General features: G+C 39.9%; 1 protein-coding gene across 2 annotated transcripts in view; it reads right to left on the bottom strand.

The window, feature by feature from the left end:
- Nucleotides 1–3,416: 3,416 nt before the first annotated feature.
- ncanb (neurocan b) overlaps nt 3,417–24,148 on the bottom strand; it is a 250,046-nt gene continuing 229,314 nt past the window's right edge. For both annotated transcript variants that reach the window (XM_047375781.1, XM_047375782.1), the window contains exons 12-16: nt 21,004–21,162; nt 17,943–18,025; nt 16,731–16,875; nt 5,968–6,150; nt 3,417–4,966 (exon numbers count right to left, since the gene is read on the bottom strand). In XM_047375781.1, the coding sequence (XP_047231737.1) occupies nt 4,830–4,966; nt 5,968–6,150; nt 16,731–16,875; nt 17,943–18,025; nt 21,004–21,162 (707 nt within the window). In that variant the 3' untranslated portion in view covers nt 3,417–4,829. The remainder of the gene's footprint in view (nt 4,967–5,967; nt 6,151–16,730; nt 16,876–17,942; nt 18,026–21,003; nt 21,163–24,148) is intronic.

Here is a 24,148-nt window from a genome sequence, read left to right as displayed (position 1 = left end):
ATGTGCCTACTTCGAGCTGCTTCTTGACAAACAGACAAGGTGGAGTATAAACCCATCTTTTGATTGCCCTGCTGCATCATTGCTTGATTGATTCAAAAAGGATCTTTGGGCTAAATTTTGATAAATTTTGCCACATTTTAAAAAAACTAAACAATGAAAGATAAGCTGATTGCTTAAGTACTACAAGTTTCAGGCATAAAAATGCCCTGTACTCATCCTGAACTTTTCATACCTCTCTTCAACTTAGAATGACCTGTGAGGGCTAATAATGACTGGATGACCATTACAAGCAGAAATAGGCCCACTGACTACCCCAGGGCGTCGCTCTTACCTCTCAGCTGAGAGATAGCTGCCCAAACACATCTTAACAAGCTAATTTTTATGATTGCAATTTGGAATGATACAACTTTGTGGCCATGTGTTTGTCTGCCCTCAGGCCTCTGACTGTAGAGCCTGAAGAGGAAAAGTGGGACGAGTGGTAGTGGGAAACACTAAAAAGAGGATTTTGAGATTTTGAAAGGAAAGGAACCAAACACTGTGTTTGGAGTTGGAAGAGGAACTGAACTGTGTGTGTTTGAGCTTATTTAAAATGTTTGAGGTAAGACTTTTGCGCTTTTGTCTTCCTGTGAGAAAGATTATTGGCTGGCTTTTTTGCCAAAAAACAAAACAAAAAACTATTTAAACGCACACAAACAGACCTTTATCATTACAACCAGATCAGCTTTAGTCACGTCCCTTCTGTTAGTTCCTTTAATATCATCTGTTTGTTTCATGGATTTCAGGCTCAAAGTGCCACTCAGTTCCTTAGAACTTTATTCTTTAAGTCTTGTCACACAGCCGAACCTTTACCCAGCTGTAATTACCCTGTCTCTCAGCATCAAGTCTGCAGCAGGAGGGCCTTCAATCTGCCCTTTTATTCACCCACCCGTGGTCAATCTATTTTACAGGATTGACGGGGGGGGGGCTGACATCTGCAGAGCGACAGGGGGCTGTGACAGTCACCGTGTACCCTCCTCTGACTGTCCATCAGCATTACCCTTCCCCTGTCATAACAGCTCTGTGGATGGGCTGATAATGCAGCTTGTCAATTAAGCATGCACCAGATTAATTGAACTGATACAAAGGTGTAAGTTCACTGTTGTTGCCACAGCCAAGGTAAGAAGAGACAAACAAAAGGCAAAGATATGACCTGCAAATCACAGACTTTGGTTTATGTAGGAAGTAGAGATGCACCGAAAAATCATTTGTTGACTGAAATTGACTAATTTTAGCCTGACTGGGAGCAACTGGTGATCAACTCAAAGAAGACTGAAAGCTGTTTTCTGATTATTTAAGGTGTTTAAAGGAAGTCAGATGAAGCAAAGGAAGGTAAGAAGCATTTTAAAAGAAAATTCAAAGACATGTCGAGCCCGGGCTGCAAGAAAGAGCTGGACATTCAAGGTAGGTAAGCTGAAAAGAGTAAAACAAATCTGCTCTATTCTATCCTTTTGAGCTTTCCACTCCTATCTGTCCTGAAGCAGCCCATAGGAAATCTCAGAGTTACGATAGAAATCTACCTTTAGACACAGAGGTGTTCTTGTAATGCTAGTTGTACTAACTGCACTTAAATAAGAAAAAAAAAGACAGTTTAAAATGATTTTGTCTTTGTTTTAAAATGACAGTGAAACCCAGTTTTGCTCTGTTGGCAAAACAGTGTGATGCTGCCACCACCATGCTTGACAGTACCGTATTCTTTGCTCTTATCTCACATTGACTCCTTCAAATATGGTAGCACGACATTAGTTAAACAGGCGATATGTGATAATATTGTTGAATGTTGTGATGATGGTATGACTTGTGAAAAATAAATCATTAAAAAGTGATACCATCTTGCTGCACTAAACAAAACGTTATCAAATATATTACAGACATAGAGAGCGTGGAAGTATAGTACTTAAATAATTAGCTTATTGCAAGCCAGGCAACTGTTTGAGTGCTAACATACTTATTATTGTGGACAAATAGCTCAAACTATTTTCCAGATGGCATTTGACTGGTTAAAATGGACAGCTGCAAATTTCAGTCAAGCTAAAAGGGATCCCTTCTGTAGCAGGGACTGGTTTGTTGGTACGTAAAGTCTCAGTCCATAACAAAACATGCATCTAAAACAGCCATCACTGTGGACAGTGACACTGAGGTTCCAGCAGATTTCTTATCATGGAAAGCTTAAACATCAGATGGTACAGGAGTTGGACAATGAAACTGAAACACCTGTCATTTTAGTGTGGGAGGTTTCATGGCTAAATTGGACCAGCCTGGTAGCCAGTCTTCATTGATTGCATATTGCACCAGTAAGAGCAGAGTGTGAAGGTTCAATTAGCAGGGTAAGAGCACAGTTTTACTCAAAATATTGAAATGCACACAACATTATGGGTGACATACCAGAGTTCAAAAGAGGACAAATTGTTGGTGCACGTCTTGCTGGCGCATCTGTGACCAAGACAGCAAGTCTTTGTGATGTATCAAGAGCCACGGTATCCAGGGTAATGTCAGCATACCACCAAGAAGGACGAACCACATCCAACAGTTGGATTAACTGTGGACGCAAGAGGAAGCTGTCTGAAAGGGATGTTCGGGTGCTAACCCGGATTGTATCCAAAAAACATAAAACCACGGCTGCCCAAATCACGGCAGAATTAAATGTGCACCTCAACTCTCCTGTTTCCACCAGAACTGTCCGTCGGGAGCTCCACAGGGTCAATATACACGGCCGGGCTGCTATAGCCAAACCTTTGGTCATTCATGCCAATGCCAAACGTCTTGGGCTGTGGACAATGTGAAACATGTATTGTTCTCTGATGAGTCCACCTTTACTGTTTTCTCCACATCCGGGAGAGTTACGATGAGGAGAAGCCCCAAAGAAGCGTACCACCCAGACTGTTGCATGCCCAGAGTGAAGCATGGGGGTGGATCAGTGATGGTTTGGGCTGCCATATTATGGCATTCCCTTGGTCCAATACTTGTACTAGATGGGCGCGTCACTGCCAAGGACTACCGAACCATTCTTGAGGACCATGTGCATCCAATGGTTCAAACATTGTATCCTGAAGGCGGTGCCGTGTATCAGGATGACAATGCACCAATACACACAGCAAGACTGGTGAAAGATTGGTTTGATGAACATGAAAGTGAAGTTGAACATCTCCCATGGTCTGCACAGTCACCAGATCTAAATATTATTGAGCCACTTTGGGGTGTTTTGGAGGAGCGAGTCAGGAAACAATTTCCTCCACCAATATCACGTAGTGACCTGGCCACTATCCTGCAAGAAGAATGGCTTACAATCCCTCTGACCACTGTGCAGGACTTGTATATGTCATTCCCAAGACGAATTGACGCTGTATTGGCCACAAAAGGCCCTACACCATACTAATGAATTATTGTGGTCTAAAACCAGGTGTTTCAGTTTCATTGTCCAACCCCTGTATATATATATATTTCTGAACATCATAATCAGTGGTTGGATGGGTGGATGGATTGATGGATGGATGGGTGGATGAAAATCACTGAAATTGTTGCATAATCATTCCACCCTGAAAATCAGAACTATTGAATGCATCCTTAAATGCCAAATATTAAAAAGACATTCTTGCCATCATGAATGTATGTAAACGTTTTAATGCTTCTGTGGTGGTATTTCTGTGTGCTTCTGTTTAAGTTCAACAGTTAAAATGTTAATGACTCAAGTAGTCAAAAATATCATTATACTGAGCAGGTCACAGTGAAAAACTCAAAAGCAGCTGAACTCCAAAATCAGAGGAACCTCCCCTTGCTACTTCTTCCTTTGTTGATTCAGAGCAGACAAACCTAGAGCAAGATAAATTATGACAACAACAGAAAAGAAATGTGGGAGTTCTGAGCTGAGTTGAGACAATCGACATCAAATGTGCAGGTCAAACCTGGCAGTAACAGGTGGGGATGTTTGAAACAGCTTCAGCTGTTTCAGATGGTTTAGGTCTTCTGAAGATCCACTGATATGTGATGGACCTGAACAAGAAATCGGAGGCATTATCCATTTTTCCTCTGGGGTTTTATCATCTGATCTAAAACAACTGTCTCACACTTACAAGAAAATACAACGCTAACAATCAAATAATTAAATTACAACTGCCTCTGGTTCAAAAACCAGTCAAATCGCTATCAGAATGATGCAGCTGCAGCAGCGCTGCGAGTCTCCAACAGTGTCTTACAAAGGGCAAACCGAAGAGCAGCAGATTCAGGAGATAAACACAGAGCATTTGTAAAAAATAACTGTTCAATAGACAAAAGGCTCAAGTCAATATCACAATGTCTCCATTGACTCGTCTGACTTTGATACGACATTTTCAGTGATGTCATCCCTATTTATAGTTCATACTAAACCACTTCTCACTAAAGAAAGTCCAGAGTTAAACTCATTTTTTTATCCCTTTCTTTCTCAAAAACAGGTCAACATGGGCCAAGGGCTGAGCACATACAGAAAGTAGCTGGATCATGTGAGAGGGTAGAGGATAAACAAAAAAACTGAAGCCCAAAAATTAAACAAAGACAAGAAAGAAAAAAGGATATCAATGGGATTGTTATAGTCCTGGCAACACTTTGGCTGGCCTCAGAGGGGACTAATAAGCAGGTTGCCTCTGGGTGCCAGGGGGTGGTGGTGGGGAGGTAAAGGCAGAACAGAAAGGGGCAGGGGGTGTATGAGCTAAGAGTTTGAAGTGGTATTTGGGGAAATGAGGACAGCGGGGAGACAGACAAGCTGCACTTTGCAGCAGGGAAAGAAAAAGAAAGCGGGTGCCAATCTTTTTTTTGGTTCAGAAGCGGGCGTGGTTGTGGCCCTGGCTGAGCTCCCCTCCGTGGTGTCCCCCCTCTCTGTGGCCGTGCCTCTTGTGCTTCCTGCGCTCCCTCCTTGCTTTGTGGTGGTGGCGTCGGTAACGATGGGCTCGCCGAGCTGGTGAAAAGAGAGAAAGAAATGCAAGATGTATTCAAGTAGAGTTCTAGAGATAGAAAAAACGATAAAAGACAGGAAAGTTGATGTAAGACAGACATGAATCCCTGGGGGAGCATCACAGGCTTTCAGATGGATTGTAGGTGGCAGCTGGAACGAGGTAAGACACAAGGAAGACGGTATCAAAGAGTAGCAAGGTCAGAACGTCCCATTCTCTGTGGAAAGTTTCCGAAACACTGAGGGGAATCTGTTTAATCTCACACTGTGTGGACCAGGCGCCTTTAGCAAGGGTGCAGCGAGCTAGCCACCCACTCACATCCTCTGTGAGAGCTTGTCCCAGGGAGCACTGCCAAATCGTATCGGCCCAACATGCCATCTGCAACGATCACAAATGTATAACTCTGGGTGTGTCAAAACACCCCGGTCCACAGATTAGGAGTCAGAAGACGCAATGGCATCTTTATCAGTTTGAGCAGAAGCTACATTATTTCAGTATTTCATCATTACTGTCACTCTCTGAGCAGAGCGAAGTGAAATGCAAGCCTCAGCTTGTAGAATATTAAATTAAATCTGCTCCTTATATGTCCTCTGAAGAAGAGTGAAATTCTACTTTATGTGCTGCCTGGGAGTGTGAACATCAAATCTGATTAGAAACAAATGAAGGCTGTAAAAGCTAAACAAGGTGAGCGAACTGGTTTGAAAACATGTTTTTAAAGAAAAAAAAACTCACCTTGAGCATAAAGCACTTCAAAGGATACCCAATCACTTCTAAGCAAGCCCAGGGGAATTAACTCAGGCCGCAGCCACGGTAATCTTTTTGCTTGCAATTATTAATAATGAGAGCAGGGCTGGAGAGCCTGAATACTCACAGTGACAATAGAACCTCGGGGCTGTTAATGTAGGTTCGCTATTTGGGACCTGTGGTGGAGTATGTGCTAAAAATAAAACAAATGAAAGCACAGCTTTAAGTAATGTCTATGAAAACCATGCTGTGCTAAACTTACATTTTATGCAGATGATTTTGGGTCGGTCCCATTTGCCGTTTGCATGACACTTAGCAGTGGGTACATGGCGCTGCAGGAAGCCATCGACGCACTGGTAGCGCACTATGGAGTGGATGTCATAGTGGGAACGCTTCCGACCAATTAAAAAGGCATTGTCCATGCTGGGAGGGGCTCCACAAAGCACTGGAGAGACACGGAAGCACAAAATATCAACAGAGAGGGTAAGTTCATAGTAGGAGAATCCAGGAATCCAGGATAAAAGAAGACAGCTGGGCTTGACTGAGCCTTGCATGAACAACAGCAAGCCAGCCTTAAACAAAGCAGCTGAATTATGAATAAAAAATCACATTTACAGGCTTTATTAATATTATTCCAATGCTTAGAACAACACAAAGTAAATAAATCTTGAGGAAAACATCAATGAAATGCTTTTGATAACTGTACAAAAAGTCATTTTAACTAAGTCTGGTTGTAAAACTGGTAAATCTCAAACCTAACTTATGTGTCACTCTTTGATTAAAAGATAGTCTTGGAACTTTGGTCTTGTATTTTGCTGATTATGATGTTTGTTCTGCACTAATGCTCTAAGGAATGTTTCAAAGACTGAGTTCGTGTCTGTTCTTAATTTTTGTGTTTTAGGGAATGTGAATCCATATACGGTTATAATCGGCAGGACTTTGGTCTTGTGTTTTGCTATATTTTAGGATTTGTCACTCTTTGCTTTTCATATTCATTTTATTCCCTAGTTTTAAGATTCCTTCTGCTTTTGATCAGGACATTAGTATTTCATATGCATTCATATTCTGCTCTCTTGTTCCCTGTGTACTCTATCAGCTGTTTCTCCCAATTTCTTCAGTTCAACTTCAGTTACTTGCCATCCCTCATATCTGCCCTGTTTCTCATAAGCCACCTGCTCCTTGTTCAGTAATCAACTCTCCACTTTAAATAAATCAGTTGGTCAGATCATTCTGTTATTCCCACCAGCCTGTACTCCTGTGTTGCCCTTGTGGGTTGGATCCCTCTGGACTTTAGTTCTTATAAATTTTTGAATTTGCTTTTTAGGTAAAACTGTTTATTCTCACCTGCCTGTCTACATTTGGTTCCAGCTCTTCATCATTTAATGCCAGAATGATCTGAACAAGAGTTCACCATCTGGGAGATACATTGCTCAAAAAATGTAAAGGAACACTTTAATGAAAGTATAATACCAAGTTAAGTAAACTTCTGGAATATTGATCTGGTCAGTTCAGTAGTAGAGGGGGTTGTTAATCACTGTCAGCTGTTTTGGTGTTAATGAAATTAACAGGTGCACTAACAGGGCGACAATAAGACAACTCCAAAAACAGGAATGGATTTGCAGGCCAGTGTCACTAATTGTAGCATGAGGCATTACCTGTACCCTATAGAGGTTGCATAGGCAGTGTAATGGAAAATTCTTTTAAAGTGCTCTGATATTCCCTTCACCTCTCTCCTCTGACCTCTGTGTTTTATTAGTGTTCTGTTATTTAGAGCAGATGGACTCTAAATTCAAATGCTGGAGAGTTTTATGGTTAACACTTCCTGAAGTGTATATTTCAAGGGAAGGTAGATGGGTGCCCTCATAAATAACTTTGTTAACTCTGACCCGGGGAGGGTCTAGGGGCCATATTTCTAAAACTCTTTGAAGTTGAGATAACACCCTCATTTTTAGTATAAATACTGTTTGTGATTTCTGTTCGTGGCTCTGTTTCACTGACTAAACCTCAGTGTCAGGGTCTTCAAACGCTGAATGCCTTTGAATAAAACTTATAAGACAAAGTCCGGATTTTCTCTTGTTATGAGTCAACTTCTACCCACTTTGATAAGAAAATTCCACAACAGCAGTCCTACTCCATCTGGATGGCAGATCAATACAAGTGCCATTGCCCGAAGGTTTGCTGTGTCTCGAAGTCCCAACATACTCCTGTAGGCCCTGTTCTCAATGCCAGGCACCGTGGCGTTTGACTGGCAGTTGCCAGAGAACGCTGCAATTGGCAAGTTTGGCACTGACGCCCTGTTATTGTCACAGATGAGAGCAGGTGCACTCTGAGCTCATGTGACAGACGTGAAAGAGATTGGAGAAGCTGCATTAAACGTTACGCTGCCTGCAATATTGTTCAGCATGATCGGTTTGGTGGTGTGTCAGTGTCCGTCTGGGGAGGCATGTCCATGGAGGGTGCAAAGACCTGTACAGGATAAACGATGGGACCCTGACTGCCATTAGGTAGTGAGATTAAATCTTTAGACCCATTGTTAGACCCTTTGCTCATGTGGTGGGTTAGGGTTCCTCCTAGTGTTTGAGATACCCCAGGACACAATGCATCTTCACATAATGAGCACACCCCAACGTTGTCAGACATGGATACAAGCACATGGGGGCCATAAAAACTACTGAGTACCATTTTGAGTTGCGGCAATGACATTTCACCAAATTGGACGAGCCTGCTGCTACAGTTTTTCAATTAACATTTCTTGCTGGTTTCGGATTAAGACCTCTGTGGGTTGATAATTTTCATTTACATCAAATCATGTGGCATCCCTTTGTTCTTAACACATTACCCATTCCCTGTCAGTATGAATATCTAGCATGATTTTTTTCCAATTGAGATCAGAGGTGTTTTTAAAGAGTCTCTTTATTTTTTTGAGCAGTGTATTTAAGCTGGAGATCTGATAACTGAACAAGGAATAGGTGGCTACTAAGAAACAGGGGGTCAAAGGCTCACACCTGCCCCGTGAAGTTGAACTGAAGGAATGGGAGAAATGGCTGACAGAGCACACAGGAAAGAAGGGAACACAATATAAATGCATATGAAATACTAATGTACAGAATCAAGGCACAAGGAATCTTAAAACTATGGAATAAACTGAATTTAAAAAGCAAAGACTGAGAAATCAGGAAAACACAAGATCAAAGTCCCAAAGATTATAACATATATTCCTTGTAAGTGAAAGACGATGTTTACTACTTATATAGGTATAAATAAACTAAAGCAGACAACTAGGCAGCTATTAAAACACAAGATAGGCGATTAAGAAAGATTTTTATAGCAATCTTAAAAGGAAGGAATAAAATGAATATGAAAATAAAAGACTGACAAATCATTAAATATAGCAAAACGCAAGACCAAAGTTCCAAAGATTGTAACATTATATGGATTCAACATTACTAAAGCACAAAAGATTTAAGGACACACACAAACTTGAGCTTTGGGTGAAACTTTGCTTAACGCACTCCTGCAGAGCAAACATCATAATCTGGATTTTGTTTCTGCAGGACAGCAAAGTCGGTATAAGACTGAGAATGAGTGGGTGCCTGTCAAGATAAAAATGCATTTTTGACATATGAGGAGTGGAGCGAGAAAAAGGAAAATGTTTACAGAAGCTGCAGGAGATAGGACTGACACGCTGCTCAGAGACAGACAGGATGGGAAAGCCACAGGGAAGCACCCCAACAGTCTTTTCCAGTAATGCTGGATGGGCCGGGACTTTCTGGATCGGAATCACACAGCTGACGTTCAGCTTTCACCTGCTTTTAGGTTTATTGTTGAAAAATCCCTGTGAGATGTATCCATTCTAAACTTCAAACTTTAAACTTTTTTTTATCATTCCTAAAAAGTAGGTGTTTTAAGGCAGAATTGTAAAGTACCAGCCACATGAAGCCTTAAAATAAATATATCTTTAAGTGCAGGAGCATAACTTCCCACTGAAAAATATATTAAGAAAGCTTTAAAACTGACTTCGTTTATCCAATAGGTGAAAAAAAACTAAATGTTAAGAACTTACTGTTTTTAACAAAATCATGGGTAGCACAATTTATGGTACCTTTATTGTTAATACTGTTCATCTCCCTCTTGGTAATAGGACAGCACTCAATCTTCTCCTGTAACTTTTCATAACGTTGGCGCGCACAGAGAGAGACATCCTTCACCATCTCTCTTTGCACAATCTCTCCAGGATTTAGGTTTAATTTAAGTTGGAGATGCTCATAGAAGAAAGTTAATTTTGTTTTTGGTGATCCATTTCTGTGTTGGGTTCTCTATATGCTTTGAATCATTGTCCTACTGAAAGATACAGCATTGAACTGTTTTCAGCTATCTGGAGGAGTCCTGAGGATTTTTATGAAAAATGTCCTGCTATATATAACAGTTCCTGATGCCATACACCGTAATGGGGTTCCTATTGCTTTTGGATGAGAAACTGGCCCATAAGAACAATAACATGGAATGTGTGTGGCTGAAAAGGTCAATCTTAGACTCATCTAACACGTCACAACACAGCTGAATAAACTCTACATCTTTACGTTTGTGATGGCAGCACAAAAATATATTTTTTTTCCTGGCATAACTCCTAAGCAACCAATTGTTGTTATGGAGACTTGACAAACTGAAGATGCCACCCCTCCCTGCAGTCCTCTAGTTGAGAGGTTTGGAGATTTTCTTTACCATCCTGCTTTCTGTGTGTGGTGGGGAAGATAAATATAAGACCTCACCTAGCTTAGTGACCAGCGGTGATGAGAAATGTCCCATGTCATTTCATATTTATAGTCCCGGGAAACAGAAAGGACTACTAATTAGTAATGCATAAAAATAGATAAATAACAGTATGAATAGAAAAATATTAGCATTCCTTTTAAGTGGATTTTTAGAGAAGGATTCTGCTAAAAAAAATAATTCTAGAGGATGGGATCTTCTTCCACTGAAAAACGTATTTCAAATAAAGGTTCTGTTTTTATACATTTTTCATGTGAGACAATGCTACTCCAATAAAAAATTAATATATTTTAAAGTGTTCTTCACATTATTTACATTAAAAGTAGCATGGTTTCAATAAAATGTGGCTTTCAATGTAAATACTGTCGGAAAGTCAAACTACCACAGTTTTCTTCCTTGAACTTTATTCATGCATCACAGGAAGAATAAAATGTGCAATAAGAAAATGTTAGTTTTCCCTATGTGAATGATTTAAAGGGGAAAGCAATGTCATAAATTCATGAAAAGCCTAACGCCACATTTACAGTTTAATGGGTTGTGAAAGAAGAGGGGAGGGGAAAATAATCCTCTCTGCAATGACACAGGAAGAACATTGAATCAACAAAGATGGATGGCTAAAAGGTAGTTTTCCATTTGCCTACAACCTTTTCCCCCATCTGTAATGTATTTTGCAGTGAGGGCAGACAAGTCAGATGTTCCAACGTTTCAGCAGTTTGTCAGCTGCTCTACCAGAGAAAACAAAACATTGGATTTGTTTTATGCAAATGTCAAGGACTCATACATCTCTACAGCAAGACCTCCTCCAGGCAAATCAAATCACAATCTTGTTTTTCTCTGCTCTAAATATAAGCCCCTTGTTCAGAGGCAACCTGTAATAAAGAGAACAGTGAGAAAATGGTCACAGGAAGCTGAAGAAGCTCTGCAAGGTTGCTTTGAGGCTACAGACTGGGACACACTGTGCCAGCCACATGGAGAGGACATCAATGCCATGACTGAGTGTGTAACCGACTATATAAACTTCTGTGTGGATAACATCATCCCCACCAGAACCGTGAGAGGCTTCCCCAATAACAAACCTTGGATCACCAGTGACCTGAAGGACCTGCTTAAGAAGAAAAAAAGAGCCTTCAGAGAGGGAGACAGACAATTATTGAGGTGTTTACAGAAGCAACTTAAAGTCAAAATAAGAGACTGCAAGGAGGTGTACAAGAAGAAGCTGGAGAGCAAGCTCCAGCAAAACAATATCAGTGATGTGTGGACAGGGATGAAGAAGATCACAGGCTTCAGGCAGAGGGATAATCGGACCGATGGAGGTCTGGACAGAGCCAACAAACTATACACATTCTTCAATAGGTTCAGTTCAGAAACAAGCTTCACATCCTCCTCTCCTGCTCACAGCCAAACAGACATTCCACCCTCCTTTGACCCACAGCTGTCCAGTAACATCTCACATTTTATATCTTCCACCTCAGCCCTAGACCCTTCTGCTTCTATGTTTACCTTCAACCATATCAGAAGATGCTGGTGCTTCCTTTGCTTCCCCCTTCCACCTGTGTGTCTCAAGAAGTCAAGTGAAGATGCAACTGGAGAGACTGAATCGGAATAAGGCTGCAGGTCCAGATCATGTCAGCCCTAGAGTCCTGAAGGCCTGTGCAGAGCAGCTCTGTGGGATTCTGCAGCACCTCTTCAACCTTAGCCTGGCCCAGAAGAAGGTTCCGGTGTTGTGGAAGACCTCCTGTCTTGTTCTGGTACCAAAGAAAACTCACCCATCAGTCTTCAATGACTATAGACCTGTTGCCCTGACATCTCACATCATGAAGGTCCTAGAAAGACTCCTGTTGGCCCACTTGAGTAAGCAAACAATAAACCATCAGGACCCCCTTCAGTTTGCTTATCGCTGTGGAGTTGGAGTTGAAGATGCCATCATACACCTGCTTCAAAAAACCCACTGTCATCTGGACGAAGCCAGCAGCACTGTGAGGATCATGTTCTTTGATTTCTCCAGTGCATTTAACACAATCCAACCTGATTTGCTTTGTCAGAAACTCCAGAAGACTCAGGTGGAGGCCTCAACAATCTCCTGGATCAAAGACTACCTGACAAGCAGACCACAGTTTATTAGACTGAAGGGTTGTGAGTCTAACCAGGTAGTCAGCAGCACAGGAGCACCACAGGGGACTGTACTCTCACCATTCCTTTTCACTCTGTACACCTCAGACTTCCAGTACAAGACAGACTCCTGTCATCTGCAGAAATACTCGGATGATTCTGCAGTTGTGGGGTGGATCAGAGATGGACAAGAAGCCGAGTACAGGAAGGTGGTGGACCGCTTTGTGGCATGGTGTGGAAACAATCATCTCATTTTGAACGTGACTAAAACAAAGAAGATGATTGTAGATTTTAAGAGAAACAGGAATAAGTCCAAAACTATTTCTATCATGGGAGAAGAAGTGGAGGTGGTGGAGGAGTATAAATACCTCGGTGTTCACCTGGACAACAGACTGGAGTGGAGATGCAACTGTGAAGCCGTCTACAAGAAGGGACAGAGCAGACTGTACTTCTTGAGGAAGCTTAGGTCCTTTGGTGTTTGCAGCAAGATGCTGCATATCTTCTATAAATCTGTTGTGGAAAGTGTGATCTCTTCTGCCATCATCTGCTGGGGTAGCAGCATCAGAGCCAGGGACTTAAAAAAGCTCAACAAGCTGATAAAGAAGGCTGGTTCTGTTCTGGGGACTCCTCTGGAACCTCTGGAGATCATTGTACAAAGAAAGATTCTTCATAAAATGAAGAACATTATGAAGAACCCTGAGCATCCTCTTCATGAGACTGTCCTACAACAACAGCGTCTTCAGTGAGAGGCTTCTTCAGATCTGCTGTAAGACGGAGCGCTACAGGAGATCCTTCCAGCCCACAGCCATCAGCATCTACAACGGCTCTTTGAAGAAACCTTCATAATGAGCTACAACAACATTTAATTTCCCTTTGGGATTAATAAAGTATTTTTGAATTGAATTGAATTTGAATTGAATTGTATGTACTGAAAGATGGATGAAATAAAATGTCATGAAACCCAAAAGAAGCAACCAGAGCAGTAATTTTATGGAATACTTTTTAAGTCAGAAAAGATCTTTGCAGCATAAAGCCCAACGGATGTCAAACTACACAAGTCAGAATAAAAAGATCTATACCAAAAAATCCACAAACATTTTGCTCACAAAGTACCGCACACTGGGGGCACAAAAGCATACAAATGAGAATTGTGGGTTACGTTGACTATTTCACATGTTACAGCAAGTAATTTTACATGTATTGATATGAAAAATAAGTACTTCATAAAAAAACATTTGTTTATGTTTTGTAAAAACATTCGATGTGTTTATTTATGCTGCGAGCAGCTACAGAGTATTATTTGTGCCTTTATGCGTAAGTAGCAGGGGGCTGTCAGTGTGAGGTGGAGGAATGGGAAAAGCTGCAGGCAGCTTGATGCTGGGTCCTCTCAGCACTCCTCTGTGGCCTCAAAGTATCCGTACACCCACTGACAATCATGACAAGAAAAAAATGAGAGAGATGTAAAAGTGTGTGTATGTGTGCATTTGCTGCCAGGTTCTGGAGGGAGAGAGAGAAAGCGACTCACGTGGAAGCAGTAGATGTGGACAGATTCATTTTTGTGTTATTAAAGAACAAACTGCAACACTTGTCTTTGTGAATGTTGCTGGTGACAGCTGCTGGGAGCAACTGAGAGAGGATGGTTTTATTGTGCAGAACTGTTAACACACAGAGATAAAACCAGGTTAAAAAAAATGCCCTCAAACCGGTAAAGGTCAGAGCCTTTCTCCTGTACTGTATCATCCTTGTGCAGTTTTGAGTATTTCACAGGTATATAAAAGTATGAGTCTGATCATTCCAGGCCACAATCTGGATATTTTAGCTCCTTTATCTAGACATCTTTCCTTTATAGCTCTCAATCTGCAGGGGTTTACAGTATATTAATGTATAAATATACCTTAGTATTCCATTGGGCATAAGAAGGCTTGAGAAATTAGTGAAAAATAAAATATCTTCCCCTTTATTTCAAAATGCATTTCAGTAATACTGGACTGTTGTGTCATTGCCACTGATACCATTACCTGACAATGGGCACATTTGCTGCTAAAGGCACTATCATTAGCCTATCATTTCCCAAAGTGCTCACAGTATTTGCACAGTATGCCATGCCAATTCAGCTTTTGACCTTCTGCACATAATAATCTGTCAAAAGTGGTGGAATAATATCATAATCCATGTCTTGCTGAAGGTGAATCCCCTCACATGTTTGCTGAAAAAGCTCAGAGCAAATGGCTGAGAGACATTTCCGGACCAAGCTTTCTGAATAAAAATGTAAACTTGGAACCTTGATAGGTGAGTTTTCCAAGTTTCCTCAAAATACTGATAAGTGGAGCATTATTGTTATAATAAAAATGTCTAACAATATACTTTTATTAAAATATATTAAAATACCCTTTATCTCCCAAAAATCAAGATGTATAATTTCACATCAAGTTTAACAGCTTCATGTTCTTTCTTTAATGTGAAAGTATTATCAAAAGGTAAATATTTTTCCCAGTTTAGACAAAGAGATCACTAATGAGGCTCATTTAATGGGAAGAAAAGCCATCACCATCTGCATGATTCGCCACAAGTACAATCCTATTTCCTGCTCTGTCACACACAACATAATAACCTCTCTGTTCCTAACACAAAAAGTATTTAACAATACCCAAGAATATATGTTGATGGTTGTTAAGACAGACTTTAAAGAGAAACTACAATTGACTAAAATTGGTATGGACAGATGACAGCTCTTCAAAACTGGGGAACGAATAAAATGCAAAAAACTGCATTTCTATAAAAGATTTATTTCTATAACTAGAGTACTTAAAAATCATAGCTATTGCATGAAAAATAAACTTTGTCTGGACTCCCACAGGATCTTAACACCTCTGCGCTAGAGCCAAATTCCTTTTTTTCCAACATCATTCAAAAACCTGTCTGACATAGCTGTCCTTTCGATAATGTCTCGCTGCTTTCAAAAAAAAAAAGAAATAAAAAACTTTTTTTACACTCTTAAGGGAATGTAAGGCTTTATTATGTCCATAACTAAACCATGTTTGCCTCCTCTTTAACAGTCCAGCAGAGCCACGGCTTAATATTCCTTTGAACACCTCTCAGAGCCCCTGATTCCCCATGTTTTTTGCAAACCTTACTTACTGCTTCACTTGTACCCCATTTGTAGCACTTATGCTGCTTGTTGACAGCAATTACCGGATTAAAGTTCCCTTTTTGACAAACGAAAGCCTAAGACTTATGGTATGAACAGGTTTGATTTCACCACACTTCAAAATGAAAAATAATTTAATGTTTAAACTCTAACAAGCAAGTTTCTTTTTTTTGTAACTACAAAGCTGCTTTAGTAATAATTTGTTGCAGGTTTGGCGTTGATTCGGGTTTCACTATGACATTTACAAAAAAAGGAAGGCCTAAAATCTTTTCAAAACTGGGCTAACATTTCAATCTGCTGACCTCAGAGTCTCCTCCTGTCCTAATATTTCTATAGCTTTTGATATGTACGTATTTTTGCCTCTGGTCATAAATGTGACTTGTATAGTGGCAAAAATGAGCTCTAATAAGCTCTCAGAGGAGCACAGAGAGTCTGGCTGTAGCACAGAGATAAAGCGCAACAGGGGACACCAAGCTAACACAGGAACATAGTTAAGGAGGTTAGCCCAACCAGTACATTTTGCTCTATTGTCTGTGATGACATTAAGTTTAATCAACATAAGAAAGAAAGTATTTCTTTGCAGCTTAAGCGGCAGGAAGAGGTGATTTGACACAGAAACAGAGCTGTGACATAAGCAGAATGTTGAAAACTACCTAAAGTCAATGAAAGAGGATGATGAGAGTGTTGTTAGTGAAACTCTGAAGAGCTGAACATGTACTGATTGAAGAGGCTCAGAGGTAATCTCTTCCTCCATATGGGAGATGTGTGCAATGTAAAGTATGACACAGTCAGGGTGTTTATAATCACCTTAAGGATTGGGTTTTATCAATCCCTAAGGTTTAACAGCAGAGTGCTGAAACACTTCTGAACTGATTTGCATTAAAAAAAACGGCTAAAGAACTTTTGCTCCACCACATTTCCTCAGTCTCACTCCTTAAATTTGATTCGTTTCTTTTAGATCCCGCTGTGCACATCCTACTGCAGCCCTCTGCTCTCACCTGTTCCCTTCTTGCAGATGTAGGGCAGATTATAGTTGCAGGGCACGTCGTTCCATTTGCCGTACTCGTGAGCGATCATTACCACGCAGTCCTCTCCTCCAGCGAAGAAGTTGTCAGGTTGGTTTTCCCGCCAGTTTTCATATTGCTACAGACATAAACAAAAAAGTTCAGAATGACAACAACTGAATAAAGAGCTTTATTGGATGTTTCTGATTTGTCTGCCCAAATATAAAGGTAAGTGCTCAGGATGGATACTGTATAACTATGTCTGAGACTCTTATTTTGAAATAAGAAAGGATGTAGTTCTTGAGTTGCCCTGTTGGATTGACGGAGTCAGCTATTAAAGGCTGCTTGCTGCTAACATTTAGTTGCGTTAACATTGGAGAAATCTCCATCACTTTTAGATCATTTTTGGTGCAGCATTTTAGGTGCTCTGTAAACAAGATAAATGGTGACAGACCAACAAAATGAGTTTTGAACGATTTGCAAGCAGTCTGAGAATACTGGCTAAACTGGCTAAAAGTTAGCTACTAATAATGCTGATGCTGGCATCTGCTTTATAGCTTCCTACTGGGCTAAAGCCCTTTGTTTAAGGGAGTCTGGAATGCATTTGATCCTCTTTAACTCTACACAGTTTGGGATTCATAAAACATGTAATGTGAATGAAAACAAACAAATGGTAAGTTTTGGTTCCAGAAATATTGTCCAAATCTTATCTTGTCTCATTCTCGTGGAACTAGTAGTGTGCCTTGTCTCGCCTTGTTAGCTGGATGTACACTAAAGGCCAAAGGTTTGGAAGCAAGGCCAATACAGGTCAGACATTTGAATCAACTTCAATGTGCTGCATCAATGTTGCCAACAAACAAAGGGCTTAGTTTTAATGTTGCGAAAATTAGTGAGTCAGCGAAGAAGCAAAAAATAAACCACAGTGCATATTATATATATATGTAAAAGCCAGAGGAGATCACTTTGAAGATAACACAATATGAACAGGAAATACTCTGATAATACAAAATATATTCTGATGAGTGAAGCTTTATATAACAATTAGGTTTATTTTGTTGCAAAGCATATCAGTGAAAGCATGATCTTTTGTTGTACAAATGTGATCTTTTTTGCAACCTTTGCGTATCATCACATCCCTTATTTTTAGCATTTTAAGCTCCACTGGCTAGAAATAATTGTTCAGAACAGTAACAGCTGCTTCCTCACCAGGTCTGTCTTGTCTGTCCACTGAAAGTCATCCTCCACTGTACGATCATTTAGCCCAATCCAGGTGTTGTCATGGCTCAGACCTGTGTCACATGTAAAACAAATGAATAAATAAGGACTTAGAGACTTGATAGAGCCATTAACTATTACTTATGTTAAATGTTCCTTTGCAACATATTGTATTACTCAGTGTTCTCTAAGTCTGTCTAAAAAACAAGGAATACATGGCTGCATGGGATTCCACATCCAAAAAACATCCATTAGGTTGAGAAAGTTAAGTTTCCTGGATTAAGGATAAAATGAAAGATTTGAGTTTACGGATTGTGCAAGTTCAGAAACCATTCCATGCTGCAGACTGAAAGTCCTCCTTATTGGTTAGGACAAACAGTAACAGAAAGCAGCAATGTCTCAGATGCACTAATGGTAATTGTTTAGTTGCTTTAGTTTTTTTCTGAAAGCAAATTTCCCTAATGGTATTTAGGCTTAAACTCATTTGCCTATGTGGAGGTGCAAGTCCCTGCACATACTGTACATATTACAATTTCAATCACGGTGATGATTAACATCATTACTGGGTCCATTAATCTTGCTAATGGCTCTGAACCCTTTATTGCAGGGGTGCTCACACCCATTTTCAAGGCAACAGTTTTGGAAACTGGAAAAAAAAAGAGCTAGATGGATGGCATTGTTGTCTCATTGAGACAGACAGCGAGTTGGACAATTTAGGATCATGCTGCTGGTGATCTCACATTATTACAACTCAAGAGGCAATGGAGTGCTGCCAGAGGACGGAAAGGTTAGGCTGAATAGATGAGGCAACAGACAGAGCAAGGTCTGTTTGCACTGTAACAATGAGTGGCACGAACTGCTATTTGTGGCAGACAAATATGCAGCACAGGTTCCGCTAAGACAAACAGAAATTGAAGAACCACAAATTCACCACGATTGGCATATAAAAAATAATACAAAAAAAGTTTTTACTTTAGAAAAAGTAGGTCTAAACATAGTACTGTAACTGGTAAATACAGTTGAAAACAAATATTTACATACAGAACCTTTTTCTTACATACAGAACCTTTTTGTTCTGACAGTAAATCAGAAAATAACTTCTCCTGTTTACAAACACTAAGATCACTATGTCATTAAACAATCTGGGAAAGCCGAGATGATAATGTCATGGCTTACCAATCACTGATGATAAATTAACTGGAGTCACATATGTGAATAAATTTTAAAGAACAATTTTTTCCCACATCATGGGAAAACAATTGTATCAAAGATATCAGAAAGAGAACTATGAAGAGGTCTGGTTCAGTGTAAACTTTCCAAATGTCTGAAGGTCCCAGCTAAAATTTTTCAAACAATTATATTCTAGTATAAACACTATTGTAATATTTAGACATTGTACTCTTCAGGAAGGAGACGGGTTCTGTGTTTGAACTTGGCTCTGGCCATGACCCACCTATCCCGGCCGACAGAGAAAGGGTAGAAATGCTGGGGGGCGGTCAGGGCCAGGTTCTGTGTTTGAACAGATTGTGGAGTGAAACCCTAGCAAGGTGTTTCTGGTAAGAGTGTGCCATTATCCACAGCGAGCAATATTTGTACTGACATGGGCTAAAAGGCCACTCAGACAGAAAGAAGCCAGTATCCCGAAGCAAAAATAAAAGTCAGATTACTGTTTGCAAATGGACTTCTCCTGTGGTCAAATGAAACTAAAGTTGAAGTGGCCATAATGAGCCTGGTAACATTTAAAAGAAAAACAGGCAAAGTTGAAAGCTGCTATCACTATACTTCATACCATCCCAACTGCAAAGTATGGGGGTAGCAGCATCATGTTGAGGCCCCAAATGCTTTTTAACAGCACTGGATCTAATGAAGGAATACATGTCCAATACATGTTGTAAAAAGATGCGCTAAGCCTAAAAATTTCATTACAATTCCATGTGTTAACATAAAAACATGCTCGGTGAAAAGAAAAAGAAGAAAAAAAAGTTCATTTGTGATTATGCAGCACTGTGATAGTGCAACTATGTGCACTGGGAACCAGTATTTGTGTCTTAGCTTTATAGTCACACAGATAATAAAATAGGTTTTATTTCCTCAGTTAAAGAAGTGCTGCTGAATCTGGTGGAGGAGAAATGGAGTATAGTTTCCTCCTGCTGCTGTAGCAGCAGAGCTGAACTGTTTCCTCCATAGAATCAGGCTGGAGAGATTTTATCCAGTTCCCTGCCAGGGGGATTCAAATAGTTTTCAACAAGCTGAAAACACAAGAATACTAAAATTAATAATCCGTATCAGTCGACAACACCAGAGCAAATTTAAAGGTAAATTTCGGTCCTTAGAAACACCCTAGATACATTTGAGACCAAACATTTTTATAGTCTTTGAAAATCCATATTTTAATACAGTTGGTAATAAGAACTCTCATCTGTAGGTGCCAAAAATATGGTTCTTAATTTTCTTAATCAGTTAAAGATGTTTGATCAAGGCAACAGTAGAGTATTTACAAGTTTTATACCGAACTTTTTGTGATCAAAATTATTAATTATAAAATCAGTGGTTAAATTCAACCACTGAAATTCAAAGCTTGTACCAGCTACATGTCATAATTTTATGCTCTGATACATTTTTAATTTCAATCAGTTATTTTTTATCTCAGAAGGAGTCCTATAAAGGGACGCTTCATTCCACTTTGTTTCATAAACTGCATAATCACTTGTTGAATAGAAAGGCCACTAAGACATGATTCCTCCAGTCACATGCTGTTAAACGTTTGAGGATTGCCTCCTCTGGTCTCAGTCACTTTTGCATCACCTGTGTTTGTGGTTGATGTGAGAACTACAGCCACCTGACACAAAAAGAGGTGCAAATTGCTCCCATGTGTTTGCATCTGGATGTAGTTAGTGCAATGCGCTCTGTGAATCCGGTGCAGAAATAAATCAAATAGCAGGTGAGGAACAGTTGCAGAAAATGGAAAGATTGCACTGCATGTTGAATTCCTCTCCTAGATGTAATTTCCACAGGCTGCTCTGTCTGTGAAAAGATTGAGAAATCCACCCACCTCTGATGAAGTTCTGCTCGGCTGCACTGTGGATGCTGGCCAGGTGACCGCTGTGCTCCCTGCAGTCCTTCTCAGCATCCTCCCAGGTGTGTCTGCGGCTGAAATACCTGTAGCAGTGGCCGTGAAACTTTCTCCATGAATGCTCACAGCCCTCAATGTCTGCAAGAATGGAAGAAGACAGGAAGAGAAAGTAAGGATTAACTAAAAAAGACAACTATTACTCCTCTTAAAATCCATGACTGTTTTTTATTAAAATTGGTAAATATCCACAATACTGCAAAAAGGAGAGGAGGAGAACGTAAGTAAGTAGAGAGAGAGAGAGCATAATTCCTTTCTGATTTCTTTGTGTGTTTACACAGCCGGTTTCCTGTCTTGCGGCAAACAGGATTGGCATGATATTTCTTCTGTCATAAAATGTTTTTCTTCCTGCACCATGTTGCCTTAAGTGCCTTATGTGACACTACTCTCTGCCTTCATCCCTCCATTTCTGCTTCTGTCTTCGACTTGACTTCTAATCCAACGCAGAAACAAGCTGGCAGTGAGACAGCTTAGTCCAGTGAAAAGGCATTTTAATCCGTTCAAATGACAACAATCCTTAGAAATTGCTTCCAGCGTGCAGCGCTCGCTTGGTAATTAAGCCCTGTCACAGTACTGTCAGCGCACTTGCTCTCCCTCCACCCATCCCTCTATCTTTTCCTCCTCTCCTTTCATCTTTTACATCTGTTCCCTCCTCTGTCATCTCTGTGAGGGTTGAGCTGTGTCGCTGTGTAAAACGTGGTGTGCATGACTTTCAGTTTAAACTTTGCACTGTTTGACTTAGTGTCAATAAATGGGTGTAAATGAATGTATAGTCGATGTACAGTCTTCATACTGTTTCTTTCCCAAGAGTATGAAGTTCAGGAAAATGGCATAAGCTTCTCCCACAACAAATGTGAAGAAACACCAGTAGTTTTGGCAGTGCAAATTTCGAAGTATGGGGCCCTGCTTAGTATGCAGAGAGATGCAGACTTGACCACTGTGGACCTAATCAGAAAGGAGAGAATGGTGAGGTATTTAAAAGTAGTCCACAGTGAAACCCTTTTTGAGAAGTAATACAAAGTAAGAGCTTGAAAATCTCTGCTTTTCATACTCACTGCACTCACTGTTGTTCAGGGCTTTTTAAAGCACAGTGGCATGAAGAGGAATGGCATAATTTCACCAAATGGATTGGAGTGTTACTGTGACATAGCCCACCTCATAGGTGAAGATACAGCTCATTTTGTATTTGCAGCTTGCAAGCGTGCTGTATGCAAACTAAACAAAGTGAGCTTGAAAGTGTCACTGTGAACAACATGAAACGCCATGTTAAAGCTCAGGTCAAAGTCTGAATAATCCCATAAATAAAACGAGGATTGATCACCAAAATGTTTGTGCTTGAAAAAATAATGGTTATTGTCAGTTAATCATTACAGTATCACTTAATGCTTTGGTTCCCTCTACACTGTTTGAAAGGTTATACAGTAATGCATCTTTACAAGTGCAAATGCAGGAGAATAGAACTTTTTTTTTTATATTTTTGTGCTTTGCTGTAAAATCCTCTTGAATATAAACCTTGATTTTTCAGTATTGTATATGGTTTTATTAACATGCTAACTGTGCTGTTTTGTTACTTTTAAGGTGCTGTTACACTGTTTTCAGTCTTGTGATGTTTGCTGTTTGTCTGAAAAATGTTAGTTGTTCTAAATATGGTGGATAAGGACTGTTGTCTCTTTAAAGCCGGAGTCACAAACTCGAATAAGCAGGGCCAGTTGCCAATACCCCTTGCTCATTGGAGGGCCACTTCAAGGTCAGAGTAGTATGCAAAAAGCACTAATATTTTTGAAAAAAGCACAAAAAAAAAACTGCTATATAATGCTTTATTTTAAATAATGCAACAATACATATAGCAGATCTTTTCTTCTTATTCTTAAATGACTAATGAAATCCTTTAAATAAAACAATAAATAAACTGGTACCAGCTAAGTGAAAATACGAAAACGTTTGATATCTTTATGCTAAAAAATAATGATTTATATTCATATATTCATGCCAAGGCAATATGTTTCTTTCAATGTCTTCATTTTATAGAAACAGTTCAAATGTTTTAGTAACTCTTGAACATTTTTAAACCTTGAAATTACCAGGTAAATAACCCCAAATGCCTGTGTACTTAATGCAATACACATGTTAGCATCTCTGTTACTGTTTTTAAGATGAAAAATAAATAATACTTTAAGCAAATAAAACAGATTTATGTATTTCAGTTTGTTTAATTTTTTGCCAAAAACACGGCAGCATTTCTGCTCACAGAGCCAAGACACATTTACTCTGATGGATGCTGCTGTTGAATCCCTGAGTTTCTTCTAGATGGGCATCTGTAAGCTTGGATCTATACCTGCTTTTATTAAAATTCACTGTTGAGAAGAATTTATCACGCAGATTTGCTTCCAAAAAGGCACATTACACAACTGAAAATCCGGGACAGCTCTGGGAAAAATGAAGGTAGCTCTCTCTGAATTTTGTTTTCTGTTCATTGCTGAACTGCAGAAAGCTCCATTTGCAACAAGCTGGACACTTTCTCTACATCAGCTGAGAAGAGGGCCGCAAACAGCTGGAATGCGTCTCCTCTGTCATCTTAAATGTGTCATCAACACCTCGGATAAAACTGCCAACTGTGTGGCATTACTCCTGTCAGTGCTTTCATCCATGGAGTATGAAATAAAATTTTGGCCTTTGTGCTGTAATTGTTAATAAATGTTTTCCAACAGAACAGCCCGTTAATCCACTTTGCTTCAGTGTTTGCAGACAAAGAAATGTTGCTGAATAAGCTCTACTTCTCAGCAACTAGCAACATGCAATCTTTTAGAAACTCCCCTTCGGTGAATGGTTTTCCCACTTCGACGGTTAACTCACTGATAACATAACTTGCTTCAACAGCAGCATCAGCATCTTTACCAGACTTCTGGAAATGTTCTTGATGGAAAAGTTATCTATTTTTAAGCTGCTACACTCATTTTATTCTCTCATCCTCCTCATTGCTCTTATGACGGTTGCTGTGTTTAGTCGCACAATGATGCTTGAGGTTATATTCCTCAGTGACTTTCTCTTTACATAAAGGCATTTCCAC

Source organism: Girardinichthys multiradiatus, chromosome 9 (assembly GCF_021462225.1).
Source record: "Girardinichthys multiradiatus isolate DD_20200921_A chromosome 9, DD_fGirMul_XY1, whole genome shotgun sequence".
Taxonomy (NCBI): domain Eukaryota; kingdom Metazoa; phylum Chordata; class Actinopteri; order Cyprinodontiformes; family Goodeidae; genus Girardinichthys; species Girardinichthys multiradiatus.
The sequence above is the reverse complement of the archived record's forward strand: the minus strand, read 5'-3'. Positions and strand labels throughout refer to the sequence as shown.